Source organism: Astyanax mexicanus, chromosome 22, assembly GCF_023375975.1.
Source record: "Astyanax mexicanus isolate ESR-SI-001 chromosome 22, AstMex3_surface, whole genome shotgun sequence".
Lineage (NCBI taxonomy): Eukaryota > Metazoa > Chordata > Actinopteri > Characiformes > Acestrorhamphidae > Astyanax > Astyanax mexicanus.
Window position 1 is genome coordinate 25,760,897 of NC_064429.1, and position 18,245 is coordinate 25,779,141.

General features: G+C 42.2%; 1 protein-coding gene across 6 annotated transcripts in view; it reads left to right on the forward strand.

The window, feature by feature from the left end:
* mctp1a (multiple C2 domains, transmembrane 1a) overlaps positions 1 to 18,018 on the forward strand; it is a 254,147-nt gene extending 236,129 nt beyond the window's left edge. For 5 of the 6 annotated variants that reach the window (XM_007243904.4, XM_022667577.2, XM_007243906.4 and 2 more), the window contains 4 exons: positions 2,144 to 2,253; positions 3,374 to 3,483; positions 4,451 to 4,548; positions 12,843 to 18,018. In XM_007243904.4, the coding sequence (XP_007243966.3) occupies positions 2,144 to 2,253; positions 3,374 to 3,483; positions 4,451 to 4,548; positions 12,843 to 12,914 (390 nt within the window). In that variant the 3' untranslated portion in view covers positions 12,915 to 18,018. The remainder of the gene's footprint in view (positions 1 to 2,143; positions 2,254 to 3,373; positions 3,484 to 4,450; positions 4,549 to 12,842) is intronic. The other variant, XM_049470826.1, reaches the window with a different exon arrangement.
* The last annotated feature ends 227 nt before the right edge of the window (positions 18,019 to 18,245 follow it).

Consider the following 18,245-nt stretch of genomic DNA (forward strand, 5'->3'; position numbering starts at 1 on the left):
GAGCAGAATGGATGATAAAAAAACACATATGCCTTTTAGAACAGCATTACAAATTTGTATTGTATTAATATACAGTACCAGTTAAAAGTTTGGACACACAAGCAGCAACTTTTGTTCAGCACCTCCAGAAACTTTTGCAGTGACGAAGTTGAAGTTGAAAAACACTTATGCGCTTGTTTAATCACATAGAAAATTCTAGCCAGAAACCACATTACCACTCACTGCACTGTCCACTGTGGGTGGTAATGCCTTCTATGATGTACAGGGGTGCTTAAAAGTTTGTGAACCCTTTTATTTTGCATAAATATGACGTAAAACCTCATCAGATTTCCACACAAGTCCTAAAAGTAGATAAAGAGAACCCAGTTAAACAAATTAAACAAACATATTATATTTGGTCTTTTTTTTTTGAGGAAAGTAATTCAATTTTACATATTTGTATATACCAGATACTGGACGCAATTCCATATTGTGAACGTCTATTTTCTGGACTATTTTCATGCAAAAGGCACCCCGGATTATAAGGTGAATTTTAAGCGACAATAGTAAGGAACAGGGGTGTCGCCATGCTATTAATCTATACAGATTTCTCTCCTGAAAACTATTTGAGTGAGTAAACTTAGATTTCCAATCATTTCAACAGTGCAGTTAGCAGCAGTGCTAGCCATGCTTAGCAGCACTAGTAAAAATCAACTGACAGCCCTACACTGAGGAAACCTGAGTGTTCCTGTAAGCCAGGCCACTATCAGCTAGCGGTTTGTCCCACATAGCTTGTTTTAACACGGTAAACATGTAGGTTACAATCTGATATACTCACCTCTGAATGGTGAAAGAGCTAGCGCTGTGGTTAGCGGCTAATGCTAACACTGCTGGAGAAACTTTACTGAAACTTCTGTATAACTCTGCACTTCAAATATAGAATATAGATTTAAAAGGGTTTGCAAACTTTCAAGCACTACTGTATTTCCAGTGTACAGTTATTACTAAGGATAGAGAAATGCACAGACTCCGATAATTTGCATCACCTTGCCATGAGCACACTGACCAGTGTTTAGGTAACACATCTTAATTATTTAAACACTGTAACCCCATTCCATGACTTTTAATTATAATAATAATAATAATAATACATTTTATTTATATAGCGCTTTTCAAAATTCTCAAAGACGCTTTACATACAAAGATAAGATACAAAGCAAAAGGAAAGGTATATCAACAATAATAAGGGATTCAGTCAGTAAATTGAAAATAAAAATAGCAATATTGGCAGTTTTAACAATGACAATTTGTAAAAAAAAAACAAAAAAACAAAACAAAGCAAACCAAAAAAAAACACAAAAATAGTTTCTACAAGTTTCTACATTACGTTTTATTTCAGATTAAAATTAAAAGCAGATCTGAAGAGGTTTGTTTTGAGAAGTGATTTAAATGTAGACAAATCTGGCACGTCAGTGTAATATCGAGTAGCTTACAAATTCTAGTTTAACTGTATGTTTTTGTGTTTATTTGAGTGTCCCAGCATGATGTCCTCACTCTAAAACACTAAAACTCTCTCGTCTCTCTCTGTCACTCTTCTCAGTCACTGCATTCTGTCGAGCCTCCTCATGTCAGCCCCAGTGTTCCATGACTGTGTTCCTTCTTCTGTGGTGAAACGAGGGACTCTACGACTTGGGCCTTCGATTTGTGGTTAGGGCATAAAATGAGGACTCCTCAACCATCAAAAGATAAAACGCTCAGGCCTTTCATGTTGGATGCTCGTGTAATGATGCTGATGATGGTGGCCAGTAACCACCGTGATCTCATGAAAGTTAAAGCTAATGGTCCAGCACAGCCTGCCCTGTCTAAAGAGCAGGGTTGAGCTGGTGTGATGGATCGACACATAACCTCCCAAATGCTTGGATGCTGGGTGTATGGATACATATGTTTTGTTGTAGAAATATAAGCTCTAGTTTAAAATAGGGTTGGTTTTTGCTGCTGCATGGAGAACTTTGAGGAGGTGGGAGGAGAAACAGGGGGAACAAGAGCTCTCCAAGTCTTTGAAGCTCTGTATGCTCTTAGTTCTTAAGGATTTAAGAAAATGCATGTGCCTAGCCTCTCTTTTTCTTTTTCTTTCTCTCTATCTTATTCTCTCTCTCTCTCTCAGGACTCGGAGAAAAAAGGCTTCATGAACAAGCTGTATGCCATTCAGGATGTGTGTATCAGTGTGCAGAGTGCACTGGATGAAGTGGCCTCCTACGGCGAGAGGATAAAGAAGTGAGAGACTGCGTCTGGCTGGGCACGCGGGCACCACACACACACACACACACACACACACACACACTCTCACACACACTCACACAGATCCTTTCTGAACCGTTTTGAAAACCCACAGCATGACCTCGTTTATAAAGACAAAGGAGTTTGCTAAAGTCTTTGGCCGTACTGTATGATCCAAATGAGCCAATCAGCTTTGCTTACTCCTGCAGGGGCTGTAGTTTAGCAATATGTATGCAATATACACTGACCCGTCAAAAGTAATATTTCTCTTTTGTACACTTACCCCTTGTTTTTAAGCTTAAGGGGTGAAATCCTCCCTCTAATAATTGGAACAACCCTTCAAGTAACTGATACAGATATAGCTAAATTATAGCAGTGAAGCTCTAAAGTTCAGCAACCTAACTGCTGCTGGCTAAGTACCATATTTTAGAGACTATAAGGCGCATAGAATTATTAGGCGAACTATCAATGAATGTCTATTTTCTGGTCTATTTTAATACATCAGGCACACCGGATTATAAGGCGCATTTTAAGCGACAGTAGTAAGGAACAAGGGAGTCGCCATGTTTCCCTTCTAATGTGGAAGCTGGGAGAAGCACCTAAGTAAACAAAACTGTAAAAAAAAATAATAATTCTTTCAAATTCAAACCAGCGCTGAATGTTAATCTACACAGATTTCTCTCCTAAAAAATGTTTATTTGGGTGAGTAAGGTGCTTCAGTTTATTTACGGTAAGCTTAGTTTTCAAATATTTTTTAAACAGCGCGGTAAGCAGCAGCGCTAGCTGTGGTTAACAGCACTTAACGTTAGTAAATGCTGCCCGACAGAGCTACACTGAGGAACCCTGGTAACCCAGGGCACAATCAGTTAGCGGTTCCTCCCATGTAGCTTGTTTTAACATAGTAATTTAAGTTCAATAAGTAATTTAAGTTCAATATCAATCTAACACCCACTATAAGGGGTCAGTATAAATTTACCAACTGCTGTCCTGTGACCTTTGGCATGTGAGTGTATATAATAGAAATAAAATAAAATTTAAATAACAGAACTGACTACACTGGTGTGTCTCTCTCTCTCTCTTTCTCTTTCTCTCTCTCTCTCTCTTCCTCTCTTAACAGCACCTTCAACTGGACTGTGCCTTTTCTCAGCTGGCTGGCCATAGTGGCTCTGTGTGTAGCCACGATTATACTTTACTTCATTCCCCTCAGATACATCGTCCTGGCCTGGGGTGAGTGTTAAACCTTTGTGAAGTTTTTCTATAGTCAAAGTAACCTGTGTATTGTGTAGTGATGTTAATAATTCAAATGATAAATATTTGTATTATTTGTAGTTAATTGAGAGAAGCATTGATATTTTGTTGAAAACAGCGAGTTTAAAATTTAGATCACTGGTTTTGAATCCTGTTCATGTAGCTTGCTAGTCCCAGTAGACGTAGAAGCATTGGCAAAATAATAGTAGACTCTCTGGAGCAGATAAACATAAGATATTCTCTGCAAGAATTGTGGTCCATCCAGTACTTTTGGAATAAGTTGAGGATTGCACTAATTGCAATTAAATCCTCACGGCAGTTTAGCAAACAGAAATATGTAGTCGAAAGACAGTACAAGATTTCCTGGACAGTAGAGACACCTTTAAAACCCCTGATTTCAGAAGTTACAATGAATGAATGAATGAATGAACAGGTCCCAATACTTTTATCCACACAGTGTATGTTATACTGTAATTAAATGGAATAATTTAACAAAACAAAAGTACTAGCTATTGTTCTGAACTTTTGAGCCTTATACATATTGAATGAATGCTCTGAGATGAAGAAGAATAGAGAATTGTAGTTGCAGGAAAAGTTGCCGATGAACTATGTCAGCTGTGTTCTGTGAGCTGCAGGCTTTTGCCACCGACGCAGCATGGGGGCCGCTGGAGTGCTGAGCTCGGGGCAAACACAGCCTCATAGCTAATGGCCTGTGCGCTCCTTTGTTCGCTGTTGCCGACTTGAGCAGCAGCTCTCAAAGGCCAGAGAGCAGTGCTCTTGTGGGCCTAATGGCAGCCGATCTTTACTTAGAAAAAGACAAGGCTTCAGAGAGGCTTTTGATGCTGTGCTGCTGGAGCAGACAGCCCAGGCTCTTTTGATACACTGCTGAAGTGCACTTGTTCCTCCTCAATGAGGTGTAATGGCGCCCTGTCGGCCCAACTTTCAGGGGTGAACAAATTCACGAAGAAGCTGCGGGACCCGTACACCATCGACAACAACGAACTGCTGGACTTCCTCTCCAGAGTGCCCTCTGATGTCCAAGTGGTAGGTGCACCTCCGTCTCTCCATTCCAACCCCTCTATCCGTCCCGTACATCTGTCCATCTGTACATCTACCTATCCCCCTCGGAGGGGGCTCAAGTGCAGCACTCATCCAATCTATAATTACCCAACACACACTTTACCATGAGTGTTATAGAGTGGCCAGTCACTTTTCACCCCCAATCTTTCCCCGCAACACCTGCTTTTATCTCTGCTTTGGGCAACTATTGAAGTGTACTTTCATTCCCGGGGTCAGCTTCACAGCATGCTTTTTCCCCTGTGCTATCGACCAGCCTTGTACTTCTTTCTTTCTCGAGAGAGTCTCAGAGTGTTTGGAGAGTTCCAGGGAGTTTGCAGGCTCAGCTCTGTGTGTTTTTTTTTTCTTTTCTTTAATTTATGCCTTTCCCACTTGCTGATCTACATAAATGCAGAATCAGGGAATTCTATTCTTATCATCACAGACAGTGTTGTGACTCATTACAATGCAGAGTTTGAGTTGTAGACTTGTTAAACCAACAGACTCCACTTACTTAACTTTCTACTCCGGTAAGCGCCACTTTCTTCGCCCGTTAAACTTCATGCCGATTGAATATTCTATTGATGAAATCTAATTATATAATGCCGTCTGGATTAGACTTAACGAGATATGTGATCCGTGAGTTCAGGCCATCCAGAACTGATATAAATTATGTGTAATCTGTGAAATCCGCACCACCAGACGCCATGCGCAGATTTATGGACTTCTCACTGTGTAGTAACTCTCCATGCTCTGTTATTGTAAGTCATTAGAGTGAAGCAGTAATCCGCTCCCACTCGGTCTGTACATTAAGCGTGAGATCAGTGTGTTGTGCAGTGTGTGCCGCACAACGTCCCTTCCATAAACACCAGTGTTTGTATGAGAACGGCAAGGTGCCGCTGTTTAACTGCAATTAAAGCCTGCGCTCGTAAACGCAGGCCCCGCTTGTTATCCGGCTTCCTCTGTGTAGGCTAAGCCCCTGTGGAGCCGACTGCCGGGGCGTCGTGGGGCCCTGATCCGGGACCAGTGGCTCTGCCACATCAGTGCCGACACACTTGCCTTTGATGGACCCTGAGCTGCGGGCTGCCTTTTGATCTTTACAGGGTCGTAATCCCTGGCCCCCGCCCGACTTTTCCTGCGGCCCGCGCAGCCGCAGTTAACCTGGCCCAAAAACTCTGTAGGTGCTCCTAACGTGAGCACCTGGAGCCCAGAAGGTGCCGGCAGGTAGGAAGGTCTGGAGGAAGCACTGGCTAATGAGGCAAGGTCAGAGTGGCTCTCAGGGGGATTTACCCATGATGGCCAGCACTGCAGAGTTCTTAAAAATGAAGGTTGGATGTACTGTAATAAAAATAAGGAGAAGCCTTTATTTGTATGTACAAAATTCTTACTCTCAAAAAATGGTTATTGAAAAAAGAAAAGGCCATTGACTTTTTATTTTTAAGGGTTCTGCAAGTAGTTCTATGGAATCAATGAGCTTTTTGACAAGTATGCTTTTAAGTGTAGGGTTGCTTTGGGTTAAAATGTTTGGTGCAGCAGCACAGAAAAACAGTTATAATAATGACTTTAGTAGCTTAGTAGCTTCCATTCCCTTTGAAAGTATTTTTTGTGACAGTGACAATACAAATACTGCACTGCAAAGCATCCATGTGAATTATCCAGGGCTAATTAGTAGGACTTTGATTTGGTCAAAAATCAAACTTGAGTTCCCAAAAGTATGACAAAACCTTACAAACACTTTCACAAAGACCACATTTTCACAAAAAGCTACAGAACTCTAATTTCCTAATTTCCTAAAGCAGTCTCTGTTAGCCTGGACCATATCAGCCAAAACGAGCACTGGGCAGCTTTCTCGGTAGGTGCGCCTAACCGAAGCACCTGGAGTCCAGAAGGTCCCGGCAGGTAGCAAGGCCTGGAGGAGGACCTGGCTAATGAGGCAGGGTCAGAATGAGCCTCGGAGGACCTCACCACCATGACCGGGGGCAGCAATCTGCGCCAGGTTGTCTCGTCTTGATTCTGCGCTGCTCCAGAAAAGTCTAGAGTTCATTGTACTGAGAGGTTACGGCATGGGATACTGCGTGAGTCAGGAACGTTCCGCTCTGCATCGCTTTTGCCTCGACTGCTTTGCGCTGCTCTGCTTTGCTCTGCGCTGCCTGTGCGGGTCCCTTTACCTCACCTCTGTTTTCTGGGTTACAGACGCCCAAGGGGGACAGCGCTCACCTCTGCTATGGGACGCCGGAGACTCAAATGAAGCGTCCCCGCGTCAGGGTGTGTCCTGCGGGCACCCTTGGGCCCGACTGTTCTGTACGGATGACAAATGAAGCGCTATTTTTGAGGCCCCCACGTGACCCGAACCTCCCACGCTGTCTCCCAGGTGACGGCCCTGCAGGGCTGAGAAGGGCCACTGCCTCTTTACAGATCATTTGGAGGTGCCTGAGAACAAGCAGAACTGATGAGCTTCTAATGACTCTTTATATAAAGGGCATCAATACTGTGGGACTTCGGTACGGGGCGTCTTTGTGGGGATACTGAATTACCTCTGCTTCCAGTTGGGGCTGCATTTGCCCCCTGATGGAAAGAGCTTATGCTTAAACTATATGGCTATAGCCGTCCTGCAGAGCAGTGCTTTCGGGAGAGCTTCGGGGATACAAATGCATTTCTGCGTTAATGTAAATTCGGCCTACTCATGCTCGGAGTGGCGGTGCCTTTCTGCCACACTGCTGGAATCCAACGATCCACAGAACCTGCTGTGCGTTAGCTACCTGTTAAGTATACCTTTTTTATTTTATACATAGTCTTTTGATTCAATATAGCCAGTGCCCTCAGAGACTGGCTTTACCTTGTACATGTGCCCTGTGGTTGAATGGTTTTGATTTCATGCCTGAGTAAGCTGGCTCCCTGATCCAAGGGAATCTTTTATGTCCCTTAAATGAGGGCAGCTACTGTTGCAGACTTAAGTATTCTCAGCCCGGTCCTGGAGACACATCCCATCTCTGGAATGCTTTATGATGCTATTAGCCAGTGGGGGCGGGGATTGTGATGTGTGGAATGCTGCAATTAGCACACAGAGGGCTCCATTACGGCCTATGCAAATGTAAAGATTAGAATGCTGCTATGCAAGCAAGTGCAAAATGACTCGGTAGCACTCGATAGCACTGATTCATCACCTAAAGAAGGGTGTTTCTGGGAAAGGAGCACAATAGAGGAACTTTCCTTTGGGTAGTTTTTTTTTACAGGGATGGGTTAAACAAAGGAGGGGGCGGAAAACATCAGAACGTCAGAACACACATACACACATACATACAGTATAAAGATATAAAGAGGTCTGAGCATGTCCTGTGGCTCCGAGCTTTAGTTCGGTGGTGCTCCAACTACTTTTCAGCGTTTGCTCTCGCTATCGGCACATATCAAAGCCTCCGCTGTGCAACGCTAGGGCTTTCTGTTTAGAGTTTAAACAGGCAATTAGCGCACATCCAAAAAGCTGACGAAACTTTGCTGGAGAACTTTTCCCTTCAGCCTCGCCTGCCTTCACCTCACTGTGCTTCTTCTTGTTCTTCCCTCTTCTTCTTGTTCTTTTTCTTCTTCCTCTCGACAATAGATGCGAAAGGCAAGATCCCTCCATCGTCTGTGGGTGTCTGCTTGACTCTTTTTTTAGGATATCGTTTAATACCCCTAATGCTAGGTTAGGTGTCACAGGAGATGAAGTGAGGACGTTTTTTTTTCCTTTTCCCTTTGCCCCCCTTCCCCTTCCTTTTCTCCTGTATAAACAGCATAGCATAGTATCATTAAAAATGTTCGCCTTTTGCCTTTACTTATTTATATTTGCCTGCCGCCCCTGTGGCTTCAAACCCTCGATCCCCGCTCGGCGGCTGGGACGACAGCGCACGCTCCCAGGACGGTGCGTGACACCACTAAACGCGATGCACGCGCAGCACAAGGCCTACACTGTGCCACCGTATATATACACACGCGCACTTCAAAGCACGTTTCTCCCCCTCTATCTCTCTCTCTCTTTTTCTTTCTCTTTCTTTTGCTCTATCTCTCTCTCTCTCTTGTAGCTGTGTACTGTCAGCGCCAGGCAGAAGGAGCGAGGGTGGAGCAGCGTTTGAGCGGCGCGAGGTCTTTACCCGTCGTCTCGAGTGCATGTTTGCGTTGTGCCAAGCACTTTCTCCAAATTGCTATCTCACCATAGTCAATTTTTTTTTTCTTTTTTTTTTTTTTTTGGAACCCTCCCTCCTCCCCTCTGATTTCTCCATCCCTCCCTCCTTCCGCAAAACTTCCTTTTCTTCGCAGTCTATTATTCTCGCCCCTTTATTTTGTTCTTTGCTTTAGTTTTGTTTGCGTTTCCTCTTCGGCGGGACAGCTCTCCATCATTAAAAAGGGGGATGAGTGCACGTTGCTCCACTTAAAGACGGCAGAGCTGTCACCCATTCACTGTAATGGAACCTGTAACGCGCCAAAGCGTCTCTGCGGCAGTCCCCTTCTGAGGGATTCTTTTGATTGAGCTTTTATTGTTGTCGGAGGGTTTTGTTTTTTCCTTTTTCACCCACCTCTTTTCTTCCATTAGATTCACGATACGTTGATCCGTATCTCGTCACCCTGACATGCAAAGTTTTGTTTACACTTTAGTTCAGAAAGGTTTCCAAAAGTCAGCCGAAACGGTGACACGCAAGGTTTAAATCCAAAAATAATGACCCTATTAGGCTTATCCGTGCAGGGAACAGCTCGCTGTTAAAGGGCATGCAGTGCAGCTCGCTGAGAAGAAAGCCTGCACTATTCTGGTCATCATCTCCAACCCTAATTTACTCTAGTTCAAAACTGGGTCATACAGTGGAGCCTTTGTGTTTTCTGTATATATGAAAGCTGTAACAATTAGTAGATCAATTGAATTGCATTTTTAATTCGCGGCTGCATATTTTTGGAAGAAAGTGATATACGATATAAAAAACTGTGGAATTACATTAAAGATTACAAAATATATAATCAGTGTATATGAACTTACACATTCTGGTGGTATATTTGTGTTGCACTCCACCCTAAAAAACTGTGCAAATTTGTACAGATTTCATTCATATGAAAACAAAGTCAACATTTCCATCAATCAGTCAATCAAATTCAGTGCCCTTATCTGTTACTGATAAGGTACCAGCCAGTAAGGCCTGTCTCTGCAGTGTATAAGATGTAAGACCCCATCTCTGACTGGGAGCTGTTGTTTTCCAGTCGGTAGAGCTGTGGTGATAGATGCTTATGTTGAGTCAGCAGTTACTTGCACGCTCCACGTCTCCCTGGGAGACACCAGCAGTGACGTCAGATGCTTTGTGGGTGAGATGTGAGAGAGAAAGCGGTCAGAAACTGCCCGCCTTTCTCTGAAGTGCCGAAACAGCACAGCTGCGGCTGCTGCTGTCTCACGACGCCATTGTGAAGGCTAGCGCGATGACAGCCCTGCTTGTTATTTGTGTTTTATATGTATTGTGTATTTTATTGTATATATGTATGGCTTTTATTTTCTTTCCGGCTCTTTGTTTTGGCAAGTATCTTTGCTCGCCAAATCCTGAACAATAGTCCATCTGAAACATGTTGTTTGTTTGGTTTTGATGATTAATTTTAAAGGGCCCTGATAAGTTTTTAGGGCCATAAATTGTGATACTCTAGCATGTCAGATCGACAAATCAACAAATTCAGCGCCCTTTCGGGGTTCCGAGTGGTCCAGTGGGCTAAGCGCTGCCACTATGATTAATTGGGTGATTGCTGGTTTGAATCCTGGTCATGTAGCTTGCCATCAGCTGCCAGAGCCCTGAGAGAGCACAATTGGCGTTGCTCTCTCTGGGTGGGTAGATGGTGCTCTCTTCCCACATCACTCCAAAGGGTGATGTTAATCAGCACAAGGCATCTGTGAGCTGATGTATCGGAACCGAGTCGCTGCGCTTTTCTCAGAGTTGCATGTAATCCTTCTCAACAATCCTTCTCAAAGTTTGAAAAGAGGCGATGAATGATTTAATGAGTATCGGAGGAGGCATGTGCTGGTCTTCACCCTTCTAGTGTTGAGGCATTAGACTTAAAAAGATAAAAATAAGGGTCATAAATTGTCATAAATTGTTCGTTTATATCACATTTTCTCTAGTCTCTAGGAGCTAAACGTTCTAACATAGATTTATTGGATTTCCAGCACAAATTCTTTGGTCTATATTCCTTTCAGTATCTCTTTTAGTGTAAGTGTGTGTCACTTTACCTCTCTCTCTCTCTTTCTCTCTCTCTCTCTCTCTTTCTCTCTCTCTCTCTCTCTCTCTCTCTCTCTCTCTCTCTCTCTCTCTCTCTCTCTCCCTCTCTAAAACCTTTGGAGTATTGCTGTAAAATCTGGCCCTGGTTAGACTGGTACAGGTCCAGCTTTGCGACTCAGAGCGGTCACCCACAGTTTATCTCGTGTCCCCAGCTTCACGCTCCACAGTACCACAGCCAGGTTAAGTCATCTGCTCCCCGGCCCCCGGGACGCCCGGCCCGTTCACGCTTGCGCCTCTCGCCTCTCTCAACAAGTGACGATTTTTTGCCTTTTTAGGTTTGTTTTGTTTTCCCCTCACCCCTCATTTTTCCTGTTCGCTGAGGATCCGTGCCTAATGAAGTAAACTATCTTTCCGGTCTCCGTTGATTATGGAGGATTTGAGAGAAAAAGGTTGCACAATACGTGGATTAGGGCTGCCGGAGCACTGCAGCCAACACTGCAGGCAAAAAAGAGCTGATTAAAATGAAATCTGCACCATGGTGAATGTAAGCTGGCAAGCAAATCTCTAACATGACCTCTCCGTAACCTCTCCGATTTGGTCCTTATATAGGAACTCAAATGCCGTTTGTTTAGTCTCTAGGCATAATGGCCCGGCTATTTATGTCAGGTCGCCTCGCCTAAACCACATGAAACATTTCCTGTAGTGAGAGAGACCGACCGTGTGCGACACAGTCCCATTCATACACTAAATATTTATAAATAATAATTTATAGGAATTTTTCTGTAGTTTTTTATGTGCAAATAAATATAAAAGTGTCATATTGGTGATGAAAATATGAAATAAAATAGGTAATAGTTGATTAACCTCATTAACCTGACAAATTGAGCCACCTGTTATGATGATCACTTAAGGAACAAGTCCTCAAAGCTCTATTATTAGATTAAAAGTACTCTTAAAAATGAAGATTAAATTAAGGGTTCTTTTAAAGCAATGTCTTACAAGAACCACGTAAATTATAGAACATCCATCAAAACCTCTGCACTGGTTATTTTTAGTCTTACACTGCAGTTTGTAGCTTGGTTTGTAGAAAGTTGTGTCAGATGTTGGAGTGTTGATAGTTTGGCTAGTTGCCTTTTGTAGGGGTTGTGCCAAATTCTGCCTCCCAGTCAGAATCCGTCCCCTTTCAAATGCACTTACGTCACGCAGCAGAATGAAGGAAAGTAACAGATAACTTGTGGATTCCTTTCTATCCTGTTTATGAACATGCGTTAATCTACAGTTACAGTAGATACGGGAATCACCAGTTTAATCTGTTGTGAGTTGTAATTTTCAGACTTAGCATAACACTGATTCTTTTTCTTCTTCTATTGTTTAATGAGTGACAATAGTCTGCTTCAACTTCCTGTAATAGATCTGAACCTTCCATAATGGTTTTCACACTGCAAACAAATCTCTATTGTTTGGACCAAGCTTTTGGTCCTTTTGGTCACCACTACGGTTTCACACCTTGTATGTTTGAACGTTTTATTTTATTATGTTTTAGCTTGAATTTTAACATATTTTGTGTCCAGTGGTTTCTAATTTGGTTTCTAGTTTAGAATTTTCAGGACTTGGGTTTAAGAACATTTCTTAGTACAGCTTTCCTATTGTTTTCCTATTGTTCATTTATTTTATTTTGTTTTATCATTACTGTATATTGGTTAGAATACAGATGCAGCAAGGAGATATTTGATTAAAAATCTTCAAATCGCAAATGTTAAAATGAAAATGATGGAATTAGATTTGTATTGATTAGGTTGCTAGTATATTAAGCGGTCTAATTATTAATAGCTTAATCAGGATTGTTCTTTACTGTGTTTGTTGGGCCTGAAAGCTTTCCTGGAACTCTCTCCTCTCCCACATCCTGACCTCTGCACTCTGTTTGCTTTTCTGGGCCATTCCCAGAAGCTTTTCACCCACACAGCAGCCCCCCACTGCTCCCCCCACTATCACTGCATTCCTAATACTGCCCACCTGATCGTGTGTACGTACGTGTGTGTGTGTGTCTGTGTGTGTGTGTTTTAACAGGTGCAGTACCGAGAGCTGAAACAGGATCCCAGTCACAGCCCAAATAAAAGAAAGAAAAATAACCCGGGGTAGCGCTCTTCTTCCTCCTCCTGTGTACCTCCCCCACCGAACTTGTGAACTTTAGCACGCCAAGGAGAAAAACACTGGTCTGGACTGGCTAGATGTTTCTGGTCTGCCTTTCTTTCTTTCCTTCCTTTCTTCTTTCCTTCTTTCTTCTTTAATCCTCCGTTCCTTGACAGTGTACAGTCCAGAGGAATGCGAATGGTGGATGTGAAACAGAGGAGCATTTTTAATTATTGCCATGAGGGTTTCTGCCATACTTGTTTACTTTTTTGTGGAGAGGAGAGTGTGAAAAGCTCTTGACCCCTTTTAGAGTCACAGAGCCGGAGCTATTTGTCACCGGCTGGCACTAGGCAGACGGCTCTAAAAGCCAAGGTGTCCTTCCACTGCAGCAGAGGGAGTCTGGAGCGAACGGCTTCGGCCGCAAATAGCAGGATCAGCTGATAATACACCCGGCCCGACCGCACCGCGCCGACACCGTCTCATCTCTGTCTTGTAGGGGAAATCTGATGGTTAGGTTGGAGCTTGCACCCTGCAATTTCCACAGCACAGTAAGTGTTATACCCAAAGCCCTCCACAGCTGTTAGGCAGCACTTATTAGAGTTGTCAGCAAAGCCTTCATACACTTCGATTTATGGATGTAACTGAAGTGCTCGGGGAGAAAGGGCCTGAGAGCCTGTATTTATTAATCTGGGAAATGTCTTTTACATAATTTGGATGTTATTTTAACAGCGTGAATGATGTTTGCGTGAGTGGTTCATTTGTAGTCATTTTTTATTCAGTAAATGACTGGCATGTCAACACGTTTCACAAAGCAGGAATTCTCAGTAGGGGCAGTAACTTAAGCTCAAATTGAGGCTTGTCCAATAGAAATGTCCCTATGTTAAACTCAAAATATTTGTTTTGTATTTTATATTTTAAAACACTAATATATATTTATATATTTATACACTGCCTGGTCAAAAAAAAGTATTCACCTTGATTAAACTAAGTAAATGGTGTGGGGTTGATGCTGCAGTTGGTCTGCAGGTTTAGGTTCAGTAACAGTATGTGCTGAAAGAATGAGGTCAGCTGACTGAATACCTGAATATACTGAATATAGACCAGGTTATTCCATTAATGGATTTTTCTTCCCTGATGACACAAGTATATTCCAAGATGACAATATCAGAATTCATGGGGCTGGAATTGTGAAAGAGTGATTCAGGGAGCATGAGATCATCATTTTCACACATGGATTGTTCTGTTCACCACAGAGTCCAGATCTTAACCTCATTGAGAATCTTTGGGATGTGCTGGATGGAGAAGACTTTACTTTGAGCAGCGGTTGATCAGACTCTACCATCATTAGAGCTCAAAGATCTTGGTGAAAAATTAATGCAGCACTGGATTGAATAAATCTTGTGACATTGCAGAAGCTTATCAAAACAATGCCACAGTGAATGCACCGTGCTGAAATCAAAGCTAAAGAAGGTCCAACCAAATCCCACGCGATGTGGTAGTTAGCTCACTGGCAGGTAGTGGTGTTATCCACTATGCCACACCAGTCAGAGTTCATACATCCAACATAAAAAAACAAACAAAAAAAAACACAGGTAAAAAACTGAAACTTCAAAACACCTGTCTTATTTACTTCCTGTTTGTTCCCTGAAAGTCTTATCTGATTGGCTTATTTTCTTGTGACGTCACATGAAGACACTGGAGAAATGAACATTCAAAACGTTCATAGAGTAAAACTAATCTCTATTTTTTCTATTTCTATTTCTTAATTTTAGTGGAAAAATAAAGTAAAAAATGTTTATATGATGTTACTCTCAAAACAAAACTCTAAATTATCTGATAATTAACTGTTGCATTGCACTACTTTACACTAACAACTACAGTTGCTAATGCTCTTAAATGCTTAGTTTATTTTGGTATCGATTTTGATAAAAATGGAATTGATGCATCCCTAGTAAATACAATTATCTATGACTTTTTTTGCTTGTTTTGATGTCAAAAATGACAAAGTCAGGACAAAAATGTTAAAAAATCTGTAGTTTATTAAATGTACATATAGTACATATAGTACAACCACAAATTTAGTATTGATTAAATGTTTACAGGTCTTAACTTTGACTGTAAGGAATGATCAATATCAAATTAATCTAATGTATTATATTTATATCAGTAGTGATCTGTCTAACTGAGAAATCCTGCTTTGTAAAATACCACCCGCCCCCCCCCTCCCCTCAGTACCTCTCTTAATATGTCCACATCTGGTTTGGTCACTGCAGATTAGCCCAGTCTAACCCTCACCTCCTCCACTATATAATAATTAGCCCTGCATTCCTCCCCCTCTGCCCGCCCTGAGCTGCAGTGTGTCTGGGCTGCCACGAGGTGCCACCCTGCTAATGTGAACATGGGTGCGGTTAGGCAGAATGGCGTGTATGTGTGTGTGTGGCAGCTGAGCGTCATGCTAATCGCTAATCGTGTTCGGAAAAGCGCCTGTTCTCGTCTGCCCCACACCACCCATACACACCCGGCTTCCCACGCAGCCCACCGCTTTGATCTCTCGCTCATAGCAGGACAGTGTGTGAGGCGGGAGGGCTGAGTGGTGAAACAGTGATGCACTGTATGGACAAAAGTATTGGGACAGAGATTAAGAAGTTATAAGAACGTCTATCAATACTTTAAAAAGCTTCCTGGAAGGTTAGCCTGTAACATTACAGAAATAATGTTCCAGGAATGTTCTGAGAACGTGTGACAAAATAGTAGATAAATACTACTAGTGCATTTTTAAAAAAATTGAATATCATTGAAACTTTATTTCAATAATTCAGTTCAAAATATGAAACTCTCAGAGTGATTTTAAGTGTTTATTTCTTTTATTGTTGATGATTATGGATTACAGCCAATGAAAACCCAAAAATCAGTGTCTCAGAAAATATATAGAATATTATATAAGACGAACTGGTACTTGTTACAGTGTGGGCAGTGTGCCAAATCATGCTGGAAAATGAAATCGCATCTTCATAAAAGTAGTCAGCAGAGAAAACACTGCACAGATTTTAGACTTGATAAAACACAGTGGATCAACACCAGCAGATGACAGACATGTCTCTCCAAACCATCACTGATTGGTGAAAACTTCACACTAGACCTCAAGCAGTTTGTGCTTGACTGTGGGTCTCTCCACTCTTCCTCCAGACTCTGCTCCTTTAATTTCTAAATGAAATGTAAAATTTAGTGATGGTCCGTGATGGTTTGGAGAGACATGTCATCTGCTGGTGTTGATCCACTGTGTTCTAAAGTCAAGTCTAAAGTCAGTGCAGTGTTAGCTCTAGTAAATGCTGCCTGACAGCACTACACTGAGGAACCCTGAGTGTTTCTGATAAGTTGGGGTGCTATTAGCTAGTGGCTAATGCTAATACTGCTCCAGCCTTAGTGCTGGAGAAACTTTACTGAAACTCCTTTATAAAGCGGAGTGGCTTTACTGCTCCTTACATCCTGACTGGTAGAATTTATACAGAAGGTGCACCGGATTATAAGGCATACTGTCAATATTTGGGGAAATTAAAGGATTTGAAGTGCACTTTATATTTACATTTTATTGGATGTATCGTTACATCCTTGCTTTGTAAGAAAGCACGTACAATCCAAAAGTCGTAAGCTGCAAGCCCGAGACTTTTCATGCCCCTCTACAGTGTTTACTTCAGCCTCGCTTTTCCAACAAAGCATGACAGCCAGCCAAACTGCGAGAGGCAAACAGCTCCGTGGGTGTTTTTCATTGTAGGGAATAGCCTTCTTGACGAAAACGTCGATGGTGTGTGACAAGCTGCTTCAGGGACTTGGCAGGGGTACAGCGAGGGCAGGAGTTTAGCGCCGCCGCTGCTGCTGCTGCTGCTGCTGCTGCTGCTGTGGAGGAAAGAGGACTAGGAGGGCGTAGTTTCTTCTTTTCTGGGTTTTTTCTGGGTTTTTTTTACTCTCCTCTTTTTGAACTTCTTCCTGTCATCCTTCTCTGAGTTGGGCGCTCACTCTGTCTGCTCTGCTCTGCCGTTTCCTCTCCTTCATCCATCCGTCGGAGAGGGAGGTCACGGCTTGGCCTGTGGGGGAGCCTCTGGAGGGACCTCCACTGAGCAAGTGTTGAAAGATCACAGCAAAAAAAAAAAAAAAAAACGCCATCAGAGGAGGCTTCCATTCTGCTCCGGTCCCTCCACGAGGAAAGAGGCAGAAGATGAAGACGAAGACGAAGAAAAGTCCCTCCTGGCTCCTCTGCTTTTGGTACGAGCACATCTGTCATATGGAAAGCCCATTGATTTGTTTGAGAGCATTTCCTTACAAAGACAACATGCTCCCCATTGACCAACACACTGATGGCACTGATGTGATCCCCATTATATAGAAAAAAAAACACACACACAGAAGAAAAAGAAGAAGAAGAGCCACTCTTGAAGAACATTTTTGTTTTGAAACTGTTGAAAACTGCTAAAAAAAAAGGACTTCTTTTGTAAGCCTGAATGTGTCTGTGCTGTTTCTGCAACTTTCTTTTAATTGTTCATTGTTGGATTTAATGTGTGGTTTCTGCATCCCAAAAAAAGGGAAAAAACCCAAAATACAAAAAAGGAAAATAATTCTGATGTTTTCTAAAGGTGTGAACGCTCCGTTTGCAAGCAAACCAAAGTGGAACTTTTTAACAACACAAAAACAGATAAAGTAAAGACCAATATCGATGTAGAAGAATGTAACATTTCCATCAAAGGCGAAAGGGAAAACCGGCACTTTACCGATTTTTAAAACTATTTATTTGAATTTTATTGAGTTTTTAAACCGTGTAAAGATTCTTATTGTACATTCTATAAATATGAATATATATATATGCTTGTAAATGGTCAGATGTTTATGATGTATAGTTGCGTATGCGTGTCATTTCTTCTTGAAGATGTTTGAGCCTGCAGTGTTGCCTGTTCCATCATCATTAAGCTTCCAGCAGTTGGACGAGAGGGGAGTGAATGCAGGTGAAGGCACAGAACAGATGATCAGCGCTGAAATACTTCAAATAAATGCACCAGATGTAATGTCTATTTCTTTTGGAAAGAAAAAACAATCTGAAGATTATTAAATATTTTTTATCATCTCTTGCTGTTGTGTTGTTTTAAGTTCATGAAACCAGTTTTATTATTTTTCTTGGTGATATTGTATATTATCATACTGTCATATCTAACATCCTTTTGCTAGTATTTCCCCCACGCCCTTTACTGAAAGAGACGGAAAAGAGAAGGGGGGCCAACTCAGATGATTGGGCAGCAGTTCAGGGCAGCTTCGCTGGAAAAGCGTGAAGCTGAAGCCCCCCCACACAAAATA